The sequence below is a fragment of the Corythoichthys intestinalis genome, chromosome 3 (assembly GCF_030265065.1).
Source record: "Corythoichthys intestinalis isolate RoL2023-P3 chromosome 3, ASM3026506v1, whole genome shotgun sequence".
NCBI classification, from domain to species: Eukaryota; Metazoa; Chordata; class Actinopteri; order Syngnathiformes; family Syngnathidae; genus Corythoichthys; species Corythoichthys intestinalis.
In genome coordinates, this window is record NC_080397.1 from 29,980,310 (window position 1) to 30,008,293 (window position 27,984).

Below are 27,984 nucleotides of genomic sequence, written 5' to 3' on the forward strand. Positions count from 1 at the left end.
GATTCACGTGTTTGCCGTGTTTATGGGAAAAAAAAAGTGACATAAAACTGAAGATTTTTGTTTTCGGCCCTGTCGTCTCAGGATATGGCACAATCAGAAGACCAAGTACATAAGTATATAAGTTCTTGAAGGTGTCTAATATATTCATTCACTCATCTTAAAATATAAAAATTTAAAAAGTAATGCATAAACACCTCAGAGCTTCATGTCTAAAGAGCATAATAGTTTGTGCAACCAGAGCTGTTACTGAACCTACACCGCCCGAGAAGTCTATTGCATTAAAATGGCCGCTGATCACTAACGCCGCAGACTCTGAAGTTCCACATCTAAGTCTAGAGACGTGATATCTATAGAAAAAGGAGTAGAAGAAGAAATAGAACAAGAAGAAGAAATTGAAAAGGAAAGGCGGTATCGTCGTTGTGGTTTCCTGAAAACGTACATCGGTCGACCAATTTATATTGTGCTACTTGGCGCAACTCCACTGACTCGTCAAAGGACCACCTGTGAAACTCAACAATTTAAGTGATTATACCACGTGGAACCGCTTTATTTTACTGCGACCAGGTCAGCCTACCAACGGAAGGACGAATTCAAAGGTAGATTACGATGAAACGCCGCAATGCCTTCAGAGTGAAGTTCCCTGTGTGTATACATAAATATATATATATATATATCAGTGGTGGATGAAGTACCCACTTTTTTTAAAACTTAAGTTAAAGTACAGATAAAGAGGCAAAACATACTCAAGTAAAAGTAATAGTATCTAAGAAAAAAATACTCAAGTAAAAGTACAAAGCACTTGCTTTAAAATTTAGTTAAAAGTTAAAGTATTTTCTCACGACGCAAAAAAGTCAGTTAAAAGAGGATATGTTTACAGTACTTTTGCACATTTTTTTGTTTTTTTTTTGTTTTGTTTTACAGTTTTTACAACTGCACAATGGAAAAAAACAAGAAATAAAATTGACTGCACTGTAAACAAAAGTTTACCAAGCTCAAAAAAACTCCCAAATTTAGTTGATGGCAGATTGCAAGCAACTGTCATGTGCATACCCCCAGAGGCGCTGGAAGTCACTCACAGCAAGGGATGCTGAAGATCTTTTAAGTTTTCTCCCATCCAAAAACAGCCGTTTTTGTCCAAATATGTCATACTCGCGCTGTTTCTGCATACAAGGCGTGCACAACTGCAGTACACACACACGCATGCTGGATAGTTTACATACTACTACTCGGCTATAAAGAGGCACAATAATATCGGTTACAGATAATTATCGGACGATAATGGCAATTATGATGTCACACCGATAATCCAGATTTAAATAAATTCAACCGACAATCCATTCCGATAATTATATACTTGATTTAGCCTCCAAGTGTGTGCAATCAACGCAAATTTGTCCAATTGTCCGCTGGCGCCTCAACCCCTTTAAATGGCATTTTTGTGCAATTAAGTATTTACTTGGCAAGTATTAGTAATATTAATTGATACATTGTTTATATGTTGGAATTTACTACCTGTTCACATTTGATGTGAAAAAAGTAGCAATAAATTCTCTTTCTTAAAAAGTAATATTTGCTTTTGTGTATAACTTAAAATTCTTTTAACTTCTTTAATCTTTTAATAGAATTATCGGCTTGACATTACTGGGTATCGGTTGGAAGGAGGAGGAAATTATTGGTTAGCGGAATCGGTTGAAAAATGAATTATCGTGGAACACTACTAGGCTACCACAAAAATAGCGTTCTATTTCACTTAAAAGCGCCCGTGCACCCATCTGAAGGCGCGCTGCTCTCACAGATCTTTTGGGGGGTCAATATCTTCTTCAACTGCCTAATTTTTCTTGTACTCGTGTTGCTGTCTCTAGTGCTCAATTGCGGTAAAGTTGCAAGTTGCACGGAGGATTTTCGATTTCGCCCGGGGCATGAAAACGTAATGATCGATTCACAATGACAAAAAGTAATGTGCAACGTCGGCGACAATTTGAAAAGTAGTGGAGTAAAAAGTAGATATACATGCTTTAAAATGTAGTGAAATAAAAGTATAAAATTACCACTTCATTTTCCACTCAAGACTTAAGTACATATACACAAATAAAATGTACTTTACAATGTACTTTATTTCAAGTGCAGTACATTGAACTGGAAAAAGACATGAAAAAAAATACTTTGTGAGAAACACTTTTCATCTTGTGAAATCTCTGTGCTGAAAAATGAAATTATAAAATAAAACTGCTATTGTGGAATAAGGCATTATGAAATTAAAAAAAAAACTTGATAAATGGTTTTTAATCTTATATAAATCATTTTCATAATATTATTACCCTTTTTTACAATTTAAAGGCCATATTTCATAATTTGTTATTTATCTAAATTGTTTTTATTTCAAGATGTTGATTTTAGTTATTTAATTATGACTTCTTTGAAATTCGATACTAGCAGTAGAACAGAGTACACCCTTCCCCTAGCAGAATGTTTTTTCATTTTAATTTTTCATTGGCACTTATAATACAATTGTGACCGTAATCAGCATACTCTCATTCAAATGAGGGTCTAGTCTTCAAAATACGCTGATTTATTTAATTCTGAGCGTTGCTTATACTGCTAAAGGTTACTTCACAACACACACAACTAGTTTTGACTACATCTGCGTTTTCAATTACTAAAATATTTGCCAAATAGAATTGCCAAATCATGTCATAAATTGGCTAACAAATGTTTTACATTTAGTATACACAAGAATGCCTCACTGTTAATTTAGGAATAGAATAAAACGTTTAAAAAAAATGTACAAAATAAAAAAAAGCTCACCACGGCATCATACGTCTTCTCCAGCCTGAGGATTGTGCAGGGGAGCTTGATGACATCACCCTGCTTGGCAGCATGACTTGTTTTCTCAGCTCCTTCCAGACCACTGTTGTCTGGACGGTTAAGAGATGAAAAATTCAAATTTCAAGTTGAATTCACATCTTTCGCAAACAATTTGGACCTTGTACTAACATGCAGCACCATGACCACCCCCCCTCCAAAATAATAATAATAAAATAATAAGCATTTAATCAATGGACAGTACTTATCTAATCTATCTAATACATCAATATACAGTGGGGCAAATAAGTATTTAGTCAACCACTAATTGTGCAAGTTCTCCAACTTGAAAATATTAGAGAGGCCTGTAATTGTCAACATGGGTAAACCTCAACCATGAGAGACAGAATGTGGAAAAAAACAGAAAATCACATTGTTGGATTTTTAAATAATTTATTTGCAAATCATGGTGGAAAATAAGTATTTGGTCAATACCAAAAGTTGATCTCAATACTTTGTTATGTACCCTTTGTTGGCAATAACGGAGGCCAAACGTTTTCTGTAACTCTTCACAAGCTTTTCACGCACTGTTGCTGGTATTTTGGCCCATTCCTCCATGCAGATCTCCTCTAGAGCAGTGATTTTTGGGGCTGTCGTTGGGCAACACGGACTTTCAACTCCCTCCACAGATTTTCCATGGGGTTGAGATCTGGAGACTGGCTAGGCCACTCCAGGACCTTGAAATGCTTCTTACGAAGCCACTCCTTTGTTGCTGTGGCTGTGTGTTTGGGATCATTGTCATGCTGAAAGACGCAGCCACGTCTAATCTTCAATGCCCTTGCTGATGGAAGAAGATTTTCACTCAAAATCACTCAATATATGGCCCCATTCATTCTTTCCTTTACAAAGATCAGTCTTCCTGGTCCCTTTGCAGAAAAACAGCCCCAGAGTTGTTTCCACCCCCATGCCTCACAGTGGGTATGGTGTTCTTCGTATAGAATTCAGTATTCTTTCTCCTCCAAACACGAGAACCTGTGTTTCTACCAAAAAGTTCTATTTTGGTTCCATCTGACCATAACACATTCTCCCAGTCCTCTTTCCTACAATTTTGTCTCTGGTGTCCTTCGACAGCTCTTTGGTCTTGGCCATAGTGGAGTTTGGAGTGTAACTGACTGAGGTTGTGGACAGGTGTCTTTTATACCGATAATGAGTTAAAACAGGTGCCATTAATACAGGTAACGGGTGGAGCCTCGTTAGACCTCGTTAGAAGTTAGACCTCTTTGACAGCCAGAAATCTTCCTTGTTTGTAGGTGACCAAATACTTATTTTCCACTCTAATTTGGAAATAAATTCCTTAGAAATCAAACAATGTGATTTTCTGTTTTTTTCTCTCCACATTCTCTCATGGTTGAGGTTTACCCATGTTGACAATTACAGGCCTCTCTAATCTTTTCAAGTAGGAGAACTTGCACAATTGGTGTTTGACTAAATACTTACCGTATGTGATATGTGATGTGACATGTCTGTACTTCTTCTCGCGCTAGCGTTCAACTTCAACGTACAATGGTACCTCTACTTACGAATTTAATTCCTTACAGGACCTGGTTTGTAAGTTGAAATGGTCGTATGTCGAGCAGGATTTTCCCATATTAATACATTGTTATTCGATTAATTAGTTACACAGCCTAAAAACCTACGCTAAAACCTTAATAAATACTGCAGGTGCTATTACCTACACATAGCAACATAAATGAATTGTAAATACAAATCGAAATAAAAATAATACAATAATAACAACAAATCGGGTTTTGCGGTGGCGATTGTGTTTTGCATGCTGCTCCTGAACGCACAGTTTGACTGATGACAGAGTGAGAAAGGTGTGGTACAGTTTTTACTTTCTCTTCATGTTCTGTTGTTGTTGGCTACGGCTGACGGTATCTGTGTTGTGCTGCACAAATTCTGAAATAAATGATTAAAACTTGATGATGACTGATTTGAAGTTGACACTCAGAATTTTCTTTTTAATTTGTGTCATCAGATGTCAGACAAAGCAACAGTGGATGACATACAACATCTCCGGGACCAACTGCAGCAAAAGGATGCACAAGTCCAACAGGCTGCCCAAGCTGGTTTGGAACTGCTGAATCAGATAGCAGAAATGCAAACTAGGTTTGAAGAACAGAGAACGGAGATGACAAGTGCACTGGAGGTATGGCATTCTAAATATTTCCAATTATTTCCTGTATCTTATATTCTTTCAAGAGCTCTAGAGTGCAATCAATATAATCCCGCATCCAATTATTCGGTAAATTCCACGAACATGGAATTGCGGATTCGTGGGGGAACTATACAGGGGCAAGTCCCGGTGTTTGTGACGTGGCTATTGAAAAAAGAAATACTGAGGAATACTGTGACTTGCCCCTATACCCTATGTGCCCTGTGAAGGTTTTGTTCAAAATGTTCTTCTCTCTCTAATGCATGTCTAAGGATCTTCAGCAAGACAAGTATACGCTGAAGAAGGAAGTGGCACTGAAGACCCAACAAATTAAATCGTTGCAGTGGGAGGCTGAACATTTGGAAAAACGCCATAGGCAGAACATAGACGATGAAAACAAAAAACTACAGATGAGTCACCAAATGGATCTTGAGGAGCTCAACAAAAAGGTAGAGTGGCTCTCTTAAAGTGTAAGGCTGGCCGGCTCTACCAATGAAGTGTCCCTTATTTTTATTTTCAGGGAGTTGGCAATGCTAGCATCAGTTAACAGTAAAGATGCACCGATACTAGTATCGGCAGGGGGCGCCGATCCGGCCCGAAATGGTGGTATCGGTATCGGCGAGTACCAACAAAGACGGCGCCGATACCATTTACCGGTCCATTATTATAACATTTGACCACAGCCTTTTTCTCCTCCTGGCGCTCACTACACTCTGTCTCTGTGTTGTGTGATGACACGTGAACACCAAGCAGCTATCGCTATTGGCCTGCTCCAGACCAATGAGAGCGGGCCAATAGCCACTCCTGACCAATCAAAAGGGGGCTTTTTCATATGGACGAAAAACAAACCAGGAAATATGGCGGCGCCGCGGCGGTCGGGAAATATTTCCAAATAGAAATCCCGTCGATTAAAATCAATGGCTGCATGCAAGATTTGCGGCCTGAAAGTTTGGAGATGTGGAGTTAAATCGGCCAGTTTCAATACCTCGAACTTGATAAAACATTTGAAGATGAAACGTGAACGAACACAACGAGTTTGAGCCTGCAAGAGCAGGACTGCTATCCAGAGGAAGAAGGCCGCTGGACCGGAGCAACAATCTCTGCTCAGTTCACTTCGTCTACTTTACTTTTATTGTCTTTTACTGAAAGAAATGCCGCAGTAATTTGGGAAGTGTTTCCAAAGTATTGTTGCCACCTTTCAGAAATAGAAATAAGGGACTCCCACCTCGCGAAAAAAAGGAGAGACGGGATGCTGTGGTCAATTATTATTACTTATAATTGTTAGCGTCCGCAAATGCGGAAACAAGGTTGAACCTCGAAGCAGACAACAAGTGGGGGATACATGAAAGGGTTTAATGATTGCAAACAAAAAATAACACGCGATCGCGGGACAGTAGAAATAACAAAAGGAGTCCGTGACAGCAGGTCGACGGACAAACTAAGACGATAGGCAGCGGTTGCAAACGAGAGCAGCACACTAACAGAAAAACCCAATGCAGGGGCATAACAAGCAAATGTAGCGAGATTATTGTGCCAGATGTCAAATAGCGATCAGCAAGGCAAATATCTCGGCAGCCTTCTCTGAGATCACCCGTGCTTAAATGCTGCGTTGATGAGCCTGCATTGGATTCAAGTGCCACGCCCCCACGCCCAGCAACAAAACACAATCTAACCAGCAGCAGAATGTGACAATAATTTCATGAAAGTTGCACTGTTTGGACTTTGAGAGGTTTAAAAAAGTTTATTCAGTTCATTCAGAGTTTATTATTATGAATTTATTTTTACTTTCTTACTGTTGGGCTAGTATTATACATGTTTTATTAATTTCACAAATTTAGCACTATTTTGGCCTTTGAGAGCGGAAGGTTTATTCAACTATTGTCTACTAGGGTTTAGTGTACTTTTTCCTATTTTGCAAAGGTAAGCAACAGCCTGACAAAGCCTTGATAGCAATGATTTCACATCCAATTATGTAGCTCTTTGGGGGAAAAAAAATATATATATAATCGGTATGGTATCGGTATCGGCCGATACTGCGAAGCCAGGTATCGGCCGATACTGCGAAGCCAGGTATCGGTATCGGGGCCAAAAAATGGTATCAGTGCAACACTAGTTAACAGTACTGTTTACGTTGACTGACGCTGGGCTGCTACTGAGGTGTGTAAACACCCCACTAATGGTGGCCACAACTAGAGGGCGACATCCACAAATCTCGACTCAGATTAGTCAATTGGTCTTGCCCTGTGCTTGAAAGGTGTTGATCACTTAGTGTGATGTGATCTTTGATCTTATCAGTGCGACCAAAATGAAGTTCCGTGTAGGCAAAAGCTTCTGGCGTTAAGTTAAACTTGTCAGTTATTGTCTTTTTTTCACCAACTTGGAATAGGTGAATCACCGAAGTCGAACTGAAGGTTGTACTAGTCAGGTTTGGAAGGTCTTGTTTTCTGGACGCTCTGATGCTCGCTCAGCGGACATATTTGCCGAGTGGTTTGATTTACATCAACCGAAAAGCACAAAGGTACTGAAAACACGCGTCTAATGGATTGGATCTGATATTTTGATCAAATCTGATCCCGTCCAATTCTCCAAAAATAGCCGTATTGGGTGCCAGTGTTGTTAATAACGGCGTTAGAATATGGCGGCATTACTAACGGCTTTATTTTCTTCAGTAGTGAGTAATCTAATTAGTTACTTTTCTCATCTTGGCAACGCCGTTACCGTTACTGAGGTGGGAAAGGCGTGCGTTACTATGTTGGTTGACTGACGCGAGAAAAGTCTAAGACGGACTTACGGAGACGAGAGAGCAGAGCAGTAGTGGGGAAGAGGCAAGGGAGGGTGACGCCGTTGCAAACGCGATGCAACTATGCTAGGTGACTCCAATAATACCCGACTGTAGCCGATAGCCTACAAACTACGCCCACATGATGCTTCGGTAGATATCACATATATACAGAACTAGATGCAAATGACAGACACGGCTGCATTAGCAACATATATAATAAAGAACTAGATGCGTTTAGTAAACAGCCGCCATCTTAAAGCAGTAGACCTCTCAGGAAGGCTATGTTGTAGAGGACCTTACTAGCGAACCTAGTTAACTTTTTATCTAAAATGCTCCTAAATCGGCAAAATCTTGACTTAAATCTGTCTTTAAATGATGAAATAGTTTTAAAACTTACACATGTCGAAAGTAGACGGAAGGGAACTAATGCAATCACGGGAGCAATTTTAACAACTTTTAACGGTTGATTCACAGCATTAAATGACTTCCACACATAGCAAAGGTTACTATCTAGTTATCGCAATATCCGCAATAGCCCCGTGTCTAGTTAAATTTAGGGTAAAGAATTGGGCTAGGGCCAATTGTCCCCCCCAAAAAACCTTTAAACTTCAAATTGTGTGACCTGTTTTTTTTTTTGTTTGTTTGTTTGAGAAAAAAAAACATGAAAATTATCACCAGTTACTTTGCCAAGTACCTAATTACTTTTACATTCAGGTAACTGAGTTACTAACGCAATTACTTTTTGGGAGGAGTAATTTGTAACTGTAGTTAATTACCTTTTTAAAGTAAGATTAACAACACTGTTGGGCACCAACACCGATACTGAGTATTGGATCAGGACATCACTAATCCAGATGACAGATGACTCCCACAGATGTTCAATAGGATTTAGATCAGGGCTCATAAAAGTCTACTTCACAATGGTGCAATAATTTGCCCTAATACATTTCCTTTTTTATTTTTTTAACCGCCATTATGACTCATTATCCTGTTGCAAGACCCAGGTGTCAGCCACAGGTCATTGATCTTTTATACAGGGCCCTGTTTGCGTTCCCTCTTATTCATTCCCGTTAGGTATTAATTATTTTTTTTCTTTACAGATGATCCTTTTACAATCAGCACTGGATGAGTCACGACTGACTGAGAAACAGACTAAAGAAAAACTTGAATTACAGACAGAGGTTCTGAATTCTAAGATGGAGGAACTCCGGATTCTAAATGAGCACACTCAAAGTTCACCATTGTCAGAGTCAGTGGATATGCACAAAGTTCTTGAGTTGGAGAACATTAAGGTGAATGAAACATTTTAGATTCTTCTGCATAAAAAATGGGCTGCACTTAGGGATGTCCCGATTGCATATTTTTGCACCCATGTCGCATTAGCTTCCAGAAAATTCTCCTATTGTGGCTGTTTACAATACTTCCTATTTCGCTTTTTCCCAGGAGTGTTGCGGCATAGAAAACTTTTTTTTTTCTTTCGGCAGTGCCATTGTATCTCTGGATTATTTTGTTACTTTTTATCCCTCAAAGATTTTTTAATTAATTTATTTTTAATTTAAAAACCTTTTCCTTTTCAATCGATTCCGATCCTCTGAAAATTGTCCTGATCGGCATGATTTTCTATCACATGATCGGATTGGGAACATCCCTAGTTGTATTTGTAAAATTTAAGACATGTAAGGCCCTTAATAGATGTTGTGTTGCAGTTGGAGTTGGAATGGAAACACAAGGAATCCCAGCACAGAGAGCAGCAGCTGCAATTGATCAATAGCAGTTTACAAGACAATCTGAAGCTAACCACAGAGGAAAGAAACAAAGATGCTGCCACCTGGTGTGCAGCATTAGAGGTAAATGTTTTCCAGGTAGTCCCTGGTTTATGAACGAGTTCCGTTCCTGCGCTGGCGATTTAACCTCGGATTTCCACGTAAATCGGAATTAACCTTTAAATACCTCTAAATAAGGAAAAACTATCCGAAAACATGTATTATACGTCATTGTACTGTCCTCGCCAAGACGTTGGCGCTAAGTCCTAGTTGACAGCGTGCTACAGTAAGCTCCGTAATGATGATGTCAGACGTCCGTGTGATTTTCTGACTTTATTCAGCTGCTCAGGACAACACTTGCAGAATGAAATGAAATTAAAACAAAATTAAGTCCATCTCATCTTTAATAACAGCAATTCAAATTTGCGTTAAAAAGTAGCTGCTGATAAAGCAATAACAAACAATTAGTATGTATCAGTTAGCGTCCGTACATCATCAAAAACAATCACATAAACTCGCCCCAAGTATTTGACCAAAACTGAAAACGCACACAAAAAAGGGGTTATATGCAGCAACAAATGTGCACGCAGGCTGTTCTCTTCACTCGGCTGCTTCCTAATCTGTGCGTGTGCTTTGTGTGTAAATGCTCTTGCGTGTGGAAGTACAACCTGCTCTACACTTCTTTCGCCAGATGCAGATGAAAGCATACATCACAAAACGTAAAGTCGAAATCACTTAAGTCGGGGGCGTCGCAAGTTCTCGTAACCCGGGCACCACCTGTATCTGATACTTCCTAATCATTATCATAATTCCTGACACCCCCCATCTCCTGTGTGTGGCTTCATACATTTAATACAGCATGTCAAAACAACCTGGCTTGGCTCTTATTTCTTCCTCTCCTATTATATAGAAATCACGGGAAATGAACCGGGAACTCCAGGACCGTCTGGAAACTGTTCTACAACAGGCCCAGGATCCAAACAGCAAAGGCAATTCTCTTTTTGCTGAGGTAAACAAAATTAGATTGTCTTTATTTTAATTGCATACATCAGAAGTATATATCAACAAAATTGAATTTCAGGATAACTCGCCAAAGGCTCAGTATGTGTGCGTTCTTTTCACAATGCATCATAATCCCGTTTTAAGATCATTTGGATTCATATGTATTTCAGTTGGAGGATAAACGTGCAGAAATGGAAAAAAAGCTTAAAAACATGAAAGTCCAGTACGAGTCACTTCAAACACAGTATGACTTCAACAAACAACAGTTGCAGCGTATGAAGGTACAGTACCATGTTTTATGTAGGCTATTAGGCTCTTGTGTCTGGTATGCTTTTTACTGTTAGGATTTGTTCCGATCACTTAAATATAATGAGTAAGCATATTAATTAGGCCTGAACGATATTGGGAAAAACTATTGCTGTGATTTTTTATGGGTTTGCGATATATTGCGATATTAAAAAAAATGTATATATATTTTTTTCAAGATATTTTCACAAGATGACTTAAATAGCTGTTTGGAAAGACTTTAGATCACCACAGTGTACAGTCATCCCTTGTTTTTCGCGGTTAATGGGGACCAGAACCTGCCGCGATAAGTGAAAAACCGCGAAGTACCCCACCCCCCCATTTAAATTTTTTTTTTGTGTGTGTGTTTTTGTGCCCAATGTATTTATTCAGATTTAGCATTGGAAAGAGATACATACAGGTTGACCCAAAAAAAAGTTTACACTCAGTTGACTGCTTGTTTAAAAGCCATTGAAACATATCTAAATAGGTTGTCATGCTTAAGTGATTCATTAAGGTCACTCAATGCAGCTGGTAATCTCTTGTCTCTACAATTCCTGTGCTTCTGCTGAAAATGAAGAAAACTTTAGCTGTACCTGAATTGCTGTGTGCCGGTCTGACACCTACTGAGATTGCAGCAAATCTGAGAATATCCAGATGTGCAGTCTACAAAGTTAAAAAGAAGCTGAAAGATATTGGAACAGCCTCACGAAAACCTGGGTCTGGAAGTGCCGATCTGTCCGGACCAAAAAGTTGATTGACAAGGTGATATGTGGCCACCCCAGAATCCAGATCTCAATCCCCTGGATTATAGCATATGGGCAACTGTGGAGGACAGTGCCTGTAAGAAGCCACAAACTTCTGTGGCAGCCTAGGAGAGGTCCATTGTTAGATCTTGGGAAAAGATGACAGCATCCTACATAAAGAAGCGTTCTGCAGGCGCCTGGAGGCTGTTGTGACACTTAAGGGAGGACACATTGAAAAATAGAGTGTACTGTACATGTTCTTTACAATAATGTATAATTTTTTTTTCAATTTTTGGGTCACCGTGTATAAGACATGTTTTTTTCTCACCCCCCCCCCCATGTGATTTAAAAAAATGTATATAAATAAATGTTTTTTAAGCACTTCAAATTTCATAATTATGATAAGTTTTAAACATAACTGTCCAACCAAATCATTTTTGAACAAGAATAAAGTACTGTAGCAGATAAATGCTTGGCTTTATTAAATGCTTCTGTTTATCTACTTTAGCTGTGACCGTTGAAGTGACATGTAGAAATTTCAAACTCCTCATGATCACTTCTGGCATTTAAATGTCTCCAACGTCCCCACAGTACACACATTCATTCCAGCGCGGCTTCCTTGCAACTGTTTAACAAGTTAAACGATGATTGACAGATGCCCGTGTGAAGTCTGCTTCTTTGGCCAGATCAAAGCCATTGTTGTGCCGCAGAGACTGAGAGGATCAAAAGGCTGGGAGAGGGAGGGTAGGAGGCTGTGCGCAGACCAGAAAGTGAGGCGTATGTGGATCAAAAAAAAGAAAAACTATCGCACGTGCTTGCGATGGGACTATTGTGCACACGCACATCGCGATGGCGATTTTTAAACGATATATCGTTCAGGCTTAATATTAATCTTTTAGAACGTTGAGTTTATGTAGATTAAATTCTGAGTACTGGATAAATTCAGGATAAGGAAGACGCTGTTTTGAAATGGGTGTAAACGAAGCCATCTACACTGCATTATGAATTATTCAAATTGGTTTTAAGTGCCACAAATGTAAATTGAATTGCTTTCCAGTGAAACTCATGGATTGTAATTGTGTCTTAAGGCTATTTGGGTCAGTGATCAGACAGCTGTGCCAGCTGCAGTATGTGCTTTTGCCAATTTTCAGAAGTGTGGGTAACATGCGGCACCCCCCCCCCCCCCCCACACACACACACAAAAAAAAATAAAATAAAATAAAAATTAGAACCTCATAACATAACATATGTTCCTCACACAAAATAATTGTCTATATTTAGAAAAAAACATTTTTTTTTTGGGTTAGGGCATTTATTTCTGAGTGAAATCATTTATTTGCTAAAGCAATGATTTAAGGGGATAAAGGTGGGCTTTCCTAAATATTTTGTCAGTGTGACTATTTACTGGTGTACTCAGACCAAAATATACACTTAATTCTGTCAGTATTTAAGTTTGGGCTATTGAAATTCATTTTTGAAACCTTAAATTCTTTAATCCAGTTGTGTAACTAAATTCTAAATGAGCCTAAAGTAGGTGGACAGAATGTGAAATAGGTTGATGCATTTATATTATAACTGTGTTCCCATATTTTACGATTTTATAACTACAATTATTTTTCTTTAATTTGTATTTTCATTTTAGATAATTCAACCCACGATGGGAAATAATTTAACTACAAATGTAAAGAGATGTTTTAAGAGTATTGGAAATCTCAAAATGTACTTCTTAACCCTTTTAGAGCGTACTTAAGGAGAAAGTTTATAGTCAGAAACCAAGAAGTGTCAACGATTTGAAAAATGACAACGGATTCTTTTAAAAAAATGAATACAAAGACTGTTAACAAGTTTGTTCAAGTGTATGGACTTCAAAGCTGTGTAAATCGTGATGGAAACTAGTTTGAGCGTCCACGTTGAAAAAAATTATAATTTTGTTAGTTGTATGTATACAAATATCTGAATAAATGTTATCATTTATTGTCCACCTACTTTTGGCTCGCCAAGTAAACTAAAGCACAAAGCATAATAACTAATGTATAACATAACTCACTAATTAAATGCGTTGTTCAGGTTCACATTGCTACTCTGATGCAGCTCCGATGTTCAAGGGTCGACCCCTCTCAAATGGAGAGACTCCAGTCTTTGTTGTCAGAGAAGACTGATGAAATACACAATCTCATGACCAAACTACAGAAATTGGAGAAGGTTGAGGTGAGTGGTGATAGACTTGGAAATTATATGTGGGCTGTCAAGACTCCTCTCATTTTTCAATTATTAACTTCATAGCTCCTTGCACCTCTGCTTACATGGTAGCCCCTCCCACCAGATATTCTATGAAAAGGGACGAGGATGGGATAAGGAAAAACTTCATTCCTATGCTCTATGAGGTCATTTTAGGGAGACTGCAACTAAAAATTATGTTATTGACACCTGTTACAAGTAGGAGTGGGAACCTCTTGGTACCACACGATACGATACGATTTGCGATACAAAGCTCACGATAACGATGATCTGACGATATGGCGATAACAACGATTATCGATACATTTGTAGTATATCCTAGAATGATTTTCTGACCAACAACTAATAAACAGAAAAACAAGCTTCTGCTGTGAATTGGAATGAGTTTATCACTAGTAGACGTCCAATCCATTTGAAATGGCGACATTCGCTGCCATTCCTCCCACTTGAAACGGATTTCACGTCTATGGCCGTCAGTGGCATCCAATGCCAGGCAATTGGCATTTACCTGTTGATATTCAGTTACTTCCTGTTGATTTTGGGGGTTTTTATGGGTCACTTCCAGTTGATTTTGAGTTACAAAACAAGAAGTGACCTGGGAATCACCCAATTGAATAGGCAGTGACTCAAACTCAACAGGAAATGACCTATAAATGCCCTAAAATTAACCGCAAGTGACCTGTAAATGCCCTGAAAACCCCCAGTCTCAAAGGATTGGGCGTCGTGCACAGTCAATGCAGCCTTAGAGTTAACTGAGACACTATTATGGTGGAAGATTTTGGTAGCAACTTGTTGGTTCCTTTTTATTCATTTTTAGACATTGACACCTTTTTAAAACGATATCTCGATTCTTGGCAGGAGCTTATCGATAACCTTTTGGGATACAAAGTATCACGATATATCACCATTTCGATATTTTGACACACCCCTAGTTACAAGCCGGTTGTCATGTAAAGCTGAATTCTTACTCCTAGCACAATTACCCCTGCTTGTGCGTTCAGTTCCTGCAGCCTCAGGCTATAGCCACATACTAATAATCTTCATAACCCAGTTGCCTGTGAATTATACAGCATAACTGGCACTTGTCTGAAAAGTGTCACTTATCCCCAGCAAAATGCATACTGCAAAGTGACCGAAAGATCAAGATTCCGGATATGAGTTTCCTCCTTAGGGTGTCCGGACTCTCCCTTTAGAGATAGAGAAGCTAGGTCATCCGGGAGGGGTCAGGACTAGGGCAGTTCGGGCCCTTCGCCTGGATACGAGCCAGATGAGGTAGCTCGGGCATCTGATTAGGATGCCTCTGGGACACCTCCCTGGTGAGGTGTTCCGGGCACGTACTGTACCACTAGGAGGAGGCCGTGGGGCCAACCCAGGATACGCTGGGGAGACTTTTGCATGGCTGGCCTGGGAACCCCTTGGGATTTCCCAAGAAGAACTGGATGAAGTGGCTGGTGAGAGGGAAGTCTGGGCTGCTGAAGCTGCTGCCGCCGCGATCAGTTCTCGGGTAGGCGGGAGAAAATGGATGGTTACTGCAGATATTCTCAGTATTTTTTTTAATATCAATAACATCAAATATAACAAAACATCTGACGATTTACACTGGAAAAGGTGAGTGAAATATTACAAATTGTAGGGAGACCGAATGAGAGTAACAATAATCTTAACCATGGTGGATAAATGTGGAGAGACCACATTATCAACTGGTCATCCTCCATGAAATAAGTAATTGTACTACTACTACTTGTCAACTAATGCACCCTTTATTCAAGTTGGATAAACAAGTATGTCACTCTGTTTTTATGCAGCTATTGTTGAAGACCCAGAGTAATAATCCACCACGTTCTGAAACTGGTAACGGCCAGGAAGAAACGTTTTATATTGACCTACTCAAAATGCAACTCGACAATGCAATGTAAGTTATACTTATTATATATATATATTTTTTTTTTATTTAAATCACAGGTAATTTAATGCGTCTTTGGTAGGGCGGCAACTAACGATTATTTTTCATAATTGACCAATTAGCTGATTAATTCCATGATTAATCGATTCATTGGATAAATGGCACTTTTTCACACTTACGTCACTGTTACGTGCTGTACAGCTCAATAACGGAAAAAATAACCAAGCGTGGTAAATATGAAGTATGTCGCGAGCAGGTTGCAGAAAACGTGTCCAAAAAAAGGACACATTTATTACAAACAAAAATCAAAAAGTGTAAAAGCACTTGATTACAAAAAATGGTAACGCAGTCTAACAAGAAAAACGTAACTGAACTAAAGTGATCAGCTCTCAGCAGGCAGGACCCACGGTCATCATCAGGCTAGCCCGCCAGTCTTAAGTACCGGCTGATGATGATTGGGTTTCAGCTGGGTGATCTGGGAGGAGAAAATGAGGGAGAATGAAAACAAAAAGAAAAAAGTAAGGCCTTGTGCCGCAACAGTCACATTTGAATTTGAAGTTCTTTCAGGAATGTTCAAATGCTGCGTTCAAGCTGCAAGCATTTCTGATTCCAGTTGGATTCCTCCTCAAATCTAATTTTAAGGCTGACTGTTAAAATGCTTTTACCTGTGATTAGCTTGCAACCAGTTCAGGGTGTCTGCCTCCTGCTCATAGTTAGCTGAAATATGCTCCAGTACTCCCACGACCCAGATGAAGATGAGCGGTACAGACGATGAAAGAATGAAATCTTATTTACTTTTGATGGTTTCTCACAGTTCGTTCTCATATGTTGACTCCAGTTATTTCCCATTTTTGTGTTCTTTTTTCAAGACTTTGTTTTTTTTTTTTTTCTTTCTTGAGGCTATGTTGTGATGTTTAGTTGAAAATTTCTTTATCCCAGACAATTATTTTAGGTTGTTTTATTTACCAAACATGTTTCGGCGATTACTTCAGCCTTCATCAGAGTGACACTGATGTTGGTGTGACGTGTCTTTATCATCTGACGGATGAAGTGTGGCTCACCTGTCAGATTTGACAGGCGAGTCACGCCCTCTGCTGACCATTCACTCTTCCAGATTACTGGTCCAGGTAATAAAGAGCATGTAAGCCCCCTCGTCCCAGTTGATGGTCCTCAGACCCTGCTTGCGGATTTCAATGGCCTCCTTTATCCAGTGCGGATATTTGTTTCTGGGATAAAAGAAATTTTCAACTAATCTATAAGTGTAGACAAAATGAACTCAATACAACTATGCTGTGATGTGTTTGTCCACTATGCTTGCCGTTGACAACCTCCACATCATGAACTCCAGGCAAAAATTATGGCATCAGCAATCAAAGGATGTTACTTAGTTGTTTAATGGTGGAGAAAAAATAGCATATTGTTGACGACCAAACACTAAACCCCTTTGAAATGGTAAATATCTGCTTTCTGTAAACACTAAACAAAAACATTTTTTTTTTCCATTTGTTAATGCGTGCAGGAAGGATGTAGAACGATTAGTCAATGAACTTTCTCTGGTAAGGATGAAGTCTTTGTCAGAAAGCCAGAAAGTTCTGCAACTGGAGAGGAAACTCTTCGCCGGTGATCGTCTTCTCAAACAGGTAGGAGGCTTCGCTGTTAAGGGGAAAATACTATACAGTGGTATGGAAAGGTTTGGGCTGCCCTGATCATTTTTAAAGATGATCCTTTATAGAGTTTTTTCACCGTCACATGAATCATGATGTGTTTCCACCCAGTTGACAACTTTCCGGCATTTAGGACCTCACACTGCATTCTTTCGTAATTATGTCACAAAAAATGGAAATTGATGTTATTTCTAACAAAATACGGCGATTACCAGGCATAAGTCATGAAGTATATTAACAAGATAATACAGACTGGATCAACGGATCCCCATTTGTTGCCAGAATCGTCATTTAAGGACATGTTAGCTTTCGAGCTGCCACATTTAGACTGATTAACACCAAGAGTAATTACACCCACCAAACTTTGAAAGCCTACAACAGTCTTGAGGGCTAAAAATACTTCATGGCATAATTCGTCAAGTAGCTTTTACTGGCGAAAAACGCGTCAGATCATCAGATGTTTACATTGTCGTCAGTAAAATTAGTGAATTTTTCGTGTACACCACGCACGTATGGATAAATTTGGCGTTCTCTGTGGGTGAATTCTGGGGGGGGGGCATTTTTCAGAAGATCGGAATCGGATGAAAAGAATCGGGACATGATATATATACTGTGTATTAAGGGTGTAACGGTACATGTATTTGTATTGAACCGTTTTGGTTCGGGGTCCTCGGTTCGGTACGGGGGCGTACCGAATGAGTTTCTGACGAAATGTAAAGTGCTGTCAAATTTAGCGCGTTAACGGGCGGTAATTAATTTTTGGGAATTAATCACGTTAAAATATTTGACGCATTTAACGCAAGCGCGGAATGCCCGATCATGCTTCCCATAATCCCACTGTTACGCCCCACGGACGGCTGCTAAGGGCGTAACATAAAACAAGACACGCACACAAGTTGCAAATGTACACAAATTTATTCACACAAGTCGAACTCGCAATGAACAAAATATACAAAATGCGGAAGAAGCTGGCTTCAGCGTAAGCCCAGGCCAAAACAACAAACAAAATGAATCTACACTTGAACCACACACGCTAAGTATACCCTGATCGTAAAAAAGAAAAAAACAATACAGCCACTAACCTGGCTTCTACACTAAACAAAACGGGTTGAACGAAAACGGCAGTTTACCTCTACTGCTGCGGTGCTCTTATTTACAGTGGTGAACAAAAACGATCGAATAACGAATGAACACAAAATACCTCACCGAAAGAGCGGGAGTGTAACAAAATAGCGATCAAATGCACAGGTGAATGAATAGCGAGCAAACAGCTGGGGAGGAGGTACGTGGCACGTATGCTGTCAAATGCGAAGTTGCGAACCCTGAGTGTTGACTGTAAAATGACGAGCGGTCAGATGACTTCTGTTTGGTTAACAAGACTCAGGCACAATACAACACACACGCGGGTATGCAAGCTCAAACAACGGCCTAATAGTATGAGCCAGAGCCGTATTACCGTGTATCGGATTAGCTGCCGTAAAGCAAGTGTTGTTATTGCCGCAAATGTAAACAAAGCGCTGCATAATGGATACATGTCAGACAGCGGCTAGTTCGGGTGGCCCGTCAGCGACGGTGACGTCGTCAGCCTGTCCGGCGTCAATCAGAGTACGCCACGTTGGGAGGGGAGGCAGCCAGCTGGCGGACGCGGCGATCAGATGACTGACAGTCTCAAAAAAGATAACAATTAAACGGACAGGGCCGTCGCACCACTCAGAAGTGCAGTGAGCAGCGTGGGTAACGGTTCAATGTTAACATGGAAGATGGTTGGCCCTTTGGGTGGGGAATTCAAATTAAATAAGAATATAGATGGAACAACTCTTCACTTCAGTGTTGCAACTGTTCAATTATGCACATCAGATATTTATTTTAAAGAAAAAGTCTTAGCCAAAGTTATTTTTATTTTGTTTTTCAAAATATCTACATTTCAGAATATTGTATTTTCTATTTTTGAGCAGAATTCTAGCTTTGTATAGGCTAATGTTCCTATTGTTGAAAGCACAAAAGTTTGTAATAAACAACTAGCACATTTATATTTTGCATTTTTGTTTTCTTACTGTACCGAAAATGAACCGAACCGTGACCTCAAAACCGAGGTACGTACCGAACCGAGATTTTTGTGTACTGTTACACCCTTACTGTGTATATACAGTATATATATATTAGGGCTGTTAAATGATTAAAATTTTTAATCGAGTTAATTACAGCTTAAAAATTAATTAATCGTAATTAATCGCAATTAATCGCAATTCAAACCATCTATAAAATATGCCATATTTTTCTGTAAATTATACATATATTCTGTAAAATAAATTGTTGGAATGGAAAGATAAGACACAAGATGGATATATACATTCAACATACGGTACATAAGGACTGTAGTGGGCATTTCACTGTACTGTCATTTAAATCTGTCTATGCTGTCCTCACTCCGAAGCGTCTACTTTTTCCAAAGCTAGACAGCTAGTGAACGACGCCTTAATAATCAGACTTCTTCCTTTTTCATCTGATTTATTAATAAAATGGCCTCAAACCATTGTCCTCTTTAGACCGTCGTAAAACTACAAAAAAAAGTACACAAGCATTGCATTAGCAACAACGTTAGCTTAGCACGCTATACAGGTTCACTGAACATAAACAAAAAGCATCTCATACAAAAAATATAACATTTCGCTTACTAACATAATATGTACATTCTTTACAACAACCATACTTACGGACAAATCTTGTCCAAGGATCATATAAGCACAACATTAAAACGTAGGCGTCAGCCCGAGACGTCGTGCAGCCATATTGAACTGGCAAGAAAACAATAAACCATGTCGCAAAGCGACCACAAGAGTTCGCTGTTAGACAGTACAAAAAGCCTTGCTGTAAAACTTACCAAAAGGCAGAATACTGTCTGAGCGGGACATGTGCGTTAATTGCGTCAAATATTTTAACATGACTAATTTAAAAAATTAATTACCGCCCGTTAACGCGATAATTTTGACAGCCCTAATATATATATATATATATATATATATATATATATATATATATATATATATGGCTGGAATAAGCCAGTCACAAAGTTACACGATTGACAATGATTAATGCTCCTCAACAAATGGTAGGAACGCATAGGACCTGTATGGCACAACAAGCAGAAATTTTGTCATGCCAAACTTGCTATGATGTGATTGTGAGCCATTCGATGAGTCAGATCGGCGGCCGGTGGATATGTTGCACTACAGGAGGCGTCGTGACCCCCCCCCCCCCCCCCCCCCCCCCCGCACCCCCACACACACACACTTCAAAATGTCGACCACAATGGTCAATGATTCCCCACATGTCTTTTGGGCTAGAATAGGGCTGAAATCATATAGTCTGAGCCTGGCATTAAAGCATGTTTAGAGCAGTGTTTGCTCCTCCAAAACGAAGCCTTTGTGATTTCACTCATTTTAGGATCCAGAGTATGCTCACTCACATATACAAACCAGAATCATAACAAAACATTTCTGTTATTGCTTTGAAAATGCTTTGCTTAATTCCATGTTTCCGTCTAATAGGCCGAGTCTGATAAAATCCAATTACAGCTTCAGGTGGAACATCTACAAGAGAAATATGAACCCAAAAGTAATCCGATAGCTGTGTTTTTTTGTTTTTTTTTTGGAACATCTTTGAATTACATTTCGATTAAAACATTTAATGACTTTTTTTTTTTTTGTAATCTGTAGAAACAACTAAATTATCCCAGGGAGGAAAGAACGAGAAACTCCCTGTAAATACTTTATCATCATTTGAAGCAACTGAACCTATTAAGAGCAAGAAGATTTCAAAGGAATCTGGCATCTCTCTTTGCCCAGAGACCGGTAAATATCCCACAATCTGGTTTGTTGGGGCTGTTTTTGAGGTCCCGATGTCCAGCAATAGCATCGTAATGTAAATGTTTTGTTCTAGGATCTGAAAAGGCGCCAGAATCAGCCAAGCATGTCAAGATCTGTGAGGATAATCCTGTTCTGATCCCCAATCCAAGGTCAGCAATTATATTTGGGAACAATAGTTTTGTCATACAGGAAAAAAGCTTTCCAGTATTATGTCCTCCACTGGAAGATATTCCATTTGTGGGGTTGGTGGTGCGTCCCCTCCGGCCATCCCTGAAGGCCGGTTGATGGGTGCGCGGGTGGCCCAGGGGACCACCCTGGGTCCGGGGGGGGGGGGGGGGGGGGGGGACGGCTCCTTTGCTGGGCTGCGGGAGGAGGGATGGACTGCGCTTGGCCCCCCGCCCGCCCTCCCTCCCCGGGCTGGCTGGGTGGGGGCCGTGGCCCTGGGTTGGCGCCTGGGTTCTGCGTGGCTGTCGCACGCCCGGTGGGGCTTGCGTGCTGCTGGATGTGGTAGGGCATGCTCGGGTTGGGGGTCCCGGTGCCGGGATTGGCGATGCGGCGGCGTAGGGTTGGTCGCCAACGGGCTTACACTCATAAGAGATTCACACGATTACTGGGTTCTAGATCACAGAACTGATTTGTGTACACTCTACCCCTTTCAATCACTTGGCTTATAGGCTTATAGACACCCCCACCCCCATCCCCCTCTTTCACTGGCCAATAGGCCCCCACATGGTGTAAACCGGAAATACATCTCGCTGACGATAGCACCAGCATATTAGTGACTAGTCTAGTTGTTCAATGTATTTCTTGTTTTGTTTGTGTATGTGTTTTTCTTTCTTCTTTTGTATTTCTTTTCTTCTGTCCCCCCATAATCCCTTCCTGTTCGCTGTTTTGTCATAATAAAAAGGTATTTTGAATGATCACAATGGGAGTAAGTCAGACTCTCAATGTGAAACATTAAACTGTTCAGACTATCCGGGCACTTAGACTTCCATTCTCTGTGTCAAACAGCTGAACAGGACAGGTTTAAAAAAAAAAAAAAAAAAAAAAAAAAAAGTGGTTGAAAATTGAGCTGATTAGAGTTGGAATTTCGAATTTTAAAGTCCACAGGACCCCAATAGAGGTCCAGAGAGGCTACATGATTTACCTGTTCTACATGTTCATTATTTCCCGTGAACAGAAAGTAATTGAAAATACTCAATAAAAGACACACACTTGACGTAGTAATTGGCTGAGAGTATATTAATTACAGAGATATTGCAAACACAGATATATTATATTCTGGCTGATAGTTTCCTATCGGTATCGTCCTTTTAAAAAAATCTTTCCGGCCCATATGAAAAAGTCAATTCAAAACTAGGAGTAGGGATCACGCGACTTTTCAGATGATCGGAATCGGGTGAAAAGGATCTTTTTTTAATTTTATTTTTTAAAAATAATAGTAATATAATTATTATGTTTGTTTTTCTGCTTCAAGCTCTTATAGCCTTACTCTCCCTCCTGCTGCTTTTCATGGTCAGCAGTGCACTGCAAGTTTTGCTTGTTAAAATTAACGATGATGGACAGGCGTTTGAAGCTTTGATCTTGCCCGAGAAGCTTGGCAGCACTACCTTCAGTGACACTGTGTCAATCATCGTTTAGCTTGTTAAACACTAGTGTGCTGTGGCAACTCAATGTGTGTGTCTGCGCCTCTCTCTCCTGCCTGCTGTCTCCTACACTAGTATTGGGAAATGGTAATGGAAAATGGAGTTACACTTGTATTAGGCTCGAGCGTTTACGTCACAGCAGCACGGGATCATGCGAGATTTGCGACAACCCAGCCATTTTGGAAGCACGTCTGCATCACGGGACATTTAAACTTAACGGCAAATACAATTCAACTACGAGTGCCAAAGATGGAAAAAAGTAAGGAATACTTGCCAGTTCGATGCAGAGACAAACTTGTTACCACGGCGAAGGACAGTTATGTGAGCAATTTTAAGGATGTGAACAATGTTGACCCTTATGAGCAAGCCGAACACAAATGGAATAAATATGTCGACAAGCTTCCACCACTACGCGAAATGGACATCATGCTGTATTTAGTGTTTGGTGTAAGTTACTACACTCATCAGCAATTCCGAAACTACAAATCGCTACGAAGTTTTGCTGCGGATGGGTGCAGGACCTGCACATTATGACCATAGCAAACGGCAACACCATCTTTCTAGCAAAGGTAGGCAATGTGTGTTTATATTAGTCTGTGACCACGGATGTACAAATTTTTTGTTGCAGAAAATGTAGCCTGTGTACAAATTCTTTGCCACTCTCTCACGTCAACATATTACAGCTTTTTCATTTAGCAACGACAGGAATTATGTCTTATGAAGACAATGCACATGTATGCGTGCTAGTTGTTTAGCTATAGCTAACAACAGGCCGATTTAGGGCATAAAGTTACCGAAATTTGCGTAAACAAACAAAATTAACTTACCGGAGTGGAAGTGCATAGAGCAAACTCTGTGTGTAACTGGAGAATCAAACGTTATGCCCTTCCTTCTGATCGAGGCCACCCATGCCATTCCTCGACGTTTGGTAAGTTCAGATATGACCTTTTCCTCGCCTTTTCTCCATGTAGAGATCCGGAAGAAACTCAATGGGGTTCCGTCGAGCTGTACATTCTCCTTTCTATTCGATCGGTTGTTGCAATTCTTTACCGCACAATAATTTCCAACCATTTTTAAAGAGCGACCTGTGTTGAAATGCCTCACTGTTTGTTTCCTGGGGCTCTGACACCGAACTTCCCGCTTCCAAAATGGCGATAGCGGCGGAAACCTCGCGAGTGCCACGTCATACGCTTGAGCCTAATTACGCCTTTCCACCTTTTTAAGGCCCTCAAAGCGCTTCACACTATATCCTCATCTACATTCTGGTGACGCAACAGCAGGAGCAACGTGGGGTTTAGTATCTTGCTCAAGGAAACTCTGGTCATCAGGGCGGAGAATCAAACCCACAACCTCTGGGTTAGGGAACGACTACTGTACCGCTGAAAAAACATTCTTTAGGCATTTCAGTGAAGTTCATTGTTTGCATTATTCAGTACATATATATATTTTTTTTTTACGCCAATTTTTACACTTTTACTGCAAATGAATATCTGCTCCAAAAATCTGTTATTAGCCATTCTACTAATAATCTGTATCGGACCTGTAAAACCCAAATCGGTCGATCATTAATTCTGATTATTAGATTATCAAGCAATCACAATGTTAGTGTAGTACGTATATAGCAGGGGTCCCAAAACTACGGCCCGCGGGGAGGATACGACCCGCCTCCACATTTGATCCGGCCCCCTGAACAATACCAGAGAGCATTTTGATTTTTAAAAATTTTTTTTTCTCAATAGTGTTATTTATTTCCTGGCTTTTTTTCTATGAAAAACTCAGAGAGGGTTATTTGGTTATTATCTATCTAATTAATAGTGTTATTATTATTTATCATTATTATATTATGTTATTATTTTTTATTTTATTTACTTTTGTTCCGTGAAGAATTCAGAAAGGGTTATTTGATTGCGGCTTTCTGAAAAACAATAACGTTTTACATTTAGGCACTCCTGCAATCGTCACACTTTTTCTGTTACAAACTAAACCCCGCCCCTCATCAGAGAAGGGAAAAGTTATGTAGCCCTCACAGGAAAAAGTTTTGGGACCCCTGGTATATAGTTATGTGCACAAATGAAGAGTCAGATTAAAGAAATGTATTTAATCCCAACAGACTCTCTTTTGACCACAGTCCTACTGTGGTAACCCATGTGAACTAATGGTCTCAGTTACTATAGGCACGACAATTTTACAATTCCCTCTTTTGCATCTCCTCGACCCTGAGGAAAATTAGTTATTAAGTAATATTGAACGACTTACACATTCCCAATCATTCGGATTAAAAGAATAATTATCATTATGAAAAGTTTTATGGTTAGTTTTAGTTCCTAAGATGCGCCTAAAAATTATGTCCATAAAATTTATGAACAGAGTCGACAAAGGGCAACCTTAACGGAGTCCAACCCTCACCTGGCACAAATCCGTACAGGGACCAAACAGCCCTTACCAGGGGGCTCGGTACTCTGTACTCCCAAAACACTCCCCACAGGACTGCCTGAGAGACACGGTCGAACTTGCCTGGCACGGCCAGACTGTTCTCCCTGCGTTTTTCAAACACTGAGAGTATATAGTCTGGGACCAAGCCCATTAACGGCCTCTCGATCAAGTACAAAATCAATCGACAAATCAGATTCGTTTATTTGCGTGACGTGTTCTTAACGAGCAACATCACTCTTCCGCGTCGGAAGTCGTCTCCACAACAACACAGATGGCGAACAGGAGAGCCGAGAATATGTTCCAATCCACGGTAAAATCAGTTTTAAATTACCAAAAACACCTCGACACAAGTCATTGACAACAGTCTGCCTCGCGCTAGCCATGTTGAATAAACTCCGCTCTCCTCGTATGTTTACTTCCGCGCGCCAGTCCCTCGTCCCGCCCGTCGCTGATTGGTCCACTCCGCTGTCTGTTTGCTGTGGTTGCTCCGCCCTGGAAATTTTATCCGCTTAATGGTGGCCAGACTCAATAACTGGAAAAGCGGTGAGTCTGGAGTACCAGGCTACGGTCGAACGCCTTCTCCAAATCCACAAAACACATGCAGACAGGTTGGGCAAACTCCCATTCACCCTTGAAGACCTTGCTGAGGGTGTAGGACCTGTCCACTGTTCCACACCCAAGACGAAAAACAAACTGCTCTTCCTGAATCGGAGAGTCGACTCCCCGTCCTTTCCAGCACACCTGACTTTACTAGTCCCTCAGTAAGCCCATAGAAACATTGAGTTTGTCCTTTTTCCTTTGTCATTCTGCCTGCCTGCATTTTTGTCCAAGCAGGCGGGTATAGTCATTCAACCCCGGAGCGGCTTTGGGTTTGGTGCTTTTTTTTTTTTTTCGCTGAAGAGGGCTAATAGAGTCTAAGACAGTGGAGCAGGTGGAATAGAAAGTGGAGAGAAGACTGAGCAGGGAGGCGAAAGCAGCACAGTGTCAGCACGCTGCTATTTCGAAAGGCAGCCGCAAACTCTCCTGCTGTGGATGGAGGGAAGCATCGGTGGTAACAAGCTGGAGAAATGAGCGTTCCAGCAGGCAAAATGGCAGAAAATTACAAAAAAATGATGGAAAGGTGGTCCAAGATAGAAGTATCCACTATTTCTCTGATGGAGACTGAAAGGCCAAAAGAAATCACCAGATACAGAGTGTGACTTCGCTCATGAGTTGGTGCATTCACAAACTGTGTAAGGCCAAATGAGTCCAGAAGTCCTTTAAACTCATTTGCCAGCTGAGTAGCATAGCAGCAGACATGTTACTATCCCCGCAAAATAAAATCCTGCTAAATTTTGGAATAAAATCTGATAAAGATCTCAGAAAACTCTTGGATATAGTCATTGTTAAAACGGGGGGGGGGGGGTTAAATTGTGAAACAAAGTACTGGGGGAGTGAGCCTAGGAGAGAATAACTGCAATTCAAAGCTAGAGTAATTATTAGCAGCTAAGGTCTTACATTTAAAATTGCCTTTGAATATTGCAGCCAGGGCGCCACCATGGCCAATAGCTCGTAGAGTGCTGAAAAAACAGCAGCCGAGTGAGAGCAGCTCCGAAAAGGTGCTGCATACACCTGGTTTCAACCAGGTCTCCATTAGGAAAAAGAAAAGTCCCATTTGTAAGGATGAAGGGTGAGGCCGCAGTGCGGGCGAAGGTTTCCCAGCACACAGCCCTGAAAGGAGAACCGCACCGGTCAACAACACGGAAGCAACATACCAATGTCCAGGTAGTCGTAGCCCTTGAAGACAGTACAGCAGGGGTCTCAAACCGATTCCACAAAAGGCCGCCAATGGTCCTGGTCCTTGTTCCAAGAGATCAAACCAAACACTGACAGTTCAACCAACGAGGGTTCTGCTTAAACAAGCAGCACATGATTGCAAACAATTGATTACACCTGTAATACACCAGATTGGTGAAAAAGTATGTATCTCGTTTGGTTGGAATGAAATCCATCACCCACTGCGGCCCTTTGAGCACCAGTTTGAAACCCTTGCAGTAAGGGGTCCAGCTGGTAGATGACAGCGATCACGGTGAATGGACCCCAGCGAGGCTTTCAGTTTGAGAGCGATTCCTCCCCGCTTTACGCGCCGCCGGCGGTTGGTGCGAGGCAACCAACAGTGAAGATGCTGTAGATGTAGCGGTAAAGGCGCCAGGAAAGGCAGTGGCGACTTTGACTGACTATAAGAGCAGTTTGGAAAAAATTCATTGGTATTTTTGTTCAGTATGGTTTATCTGTTTTTTTCATCCGCAGGTCTCCTGGGGCCAACTGCAAGGAGGAAAACCACGAGCAAAAAGAAAATGTGGAAAGAAAAAAAAATGAAAATGTTAAGGTGATGCATGTCTGCGCTCAACACAGTATGGAAACCCAGTGTTCTCAGCAATAAGGACTTTACATTACTTAATGACATGACACACACAAAGGAATCATTCCTCATATGTACACTTGTGTAAACATTTAGATTATTTTCTTGTATTTTTGGATGTTTTAGCCTCATAAGTACACGTCTGCTGTATCAAATGTGCTTTTGCCCTTTGAGTAGATAAAATAAAGCAATGTATTCAAAAGAACAATCTTAATTTTATGCAACATAGCTGAACTAT

At 40.4% G+C, this 27,984-nt stretch overlaps 1 protein-coding gene across 1 annotated transcript; it reads left to right on the forward strand.

Moving 5' to 3' along the window:
• Positions 1–27,984, forward strand: spdl1 (spindle apparatus coiled-coil protein 1). The gene is made up of 14 exons (XM_057831212.1): positions 1–596; positions 4,841–5,011; positions 5,290–5,466; positions 8,900–9,091; positions 9,506–9,646; positions 10,473–10,571; positions 10,735–10,845; positions 13,663–13,803; positions 15,639–15,745; positions 17,256–17,376; positions 20,949–21,015; positions 21,117–21,251; positions 21,340–21,415; positions 27,635–27,984. Exons 2-14 carry the CDS (start codon positions 4,841–4,843, stop codon positions 27,765–27,767), a joined length of 1,671 nt encoding a protein of 556 aa, XP_057687195.1. The 5' UTR covers positions 1–596; the 3' UTR covers positions 27,768–27,984.

Bases quoted from the DNA above. Each gene is read 5' to 3' on its own strand.
- spdl1 (XM_057831212.1), top strand. From the start codon at position 4,841: ATGTCAGACAAAGCAACAGTGGATGACATACAACATCTCCGGGACCAA. The intron at 5,012-5,289 runs GTATGGCATTCT...TGCATGTCTAAG, and splicing joins AGATGACAAGTGCACTGGAG to GATCTTCAGCAAGACAAGTA. The intron at 21,016-21,116 runs GTAATCCGATAG...TGTAATCTGTAG, and splicing joins AGAGAAATATGAACCCAAAA to AAACAACTAAATTATCCCAG.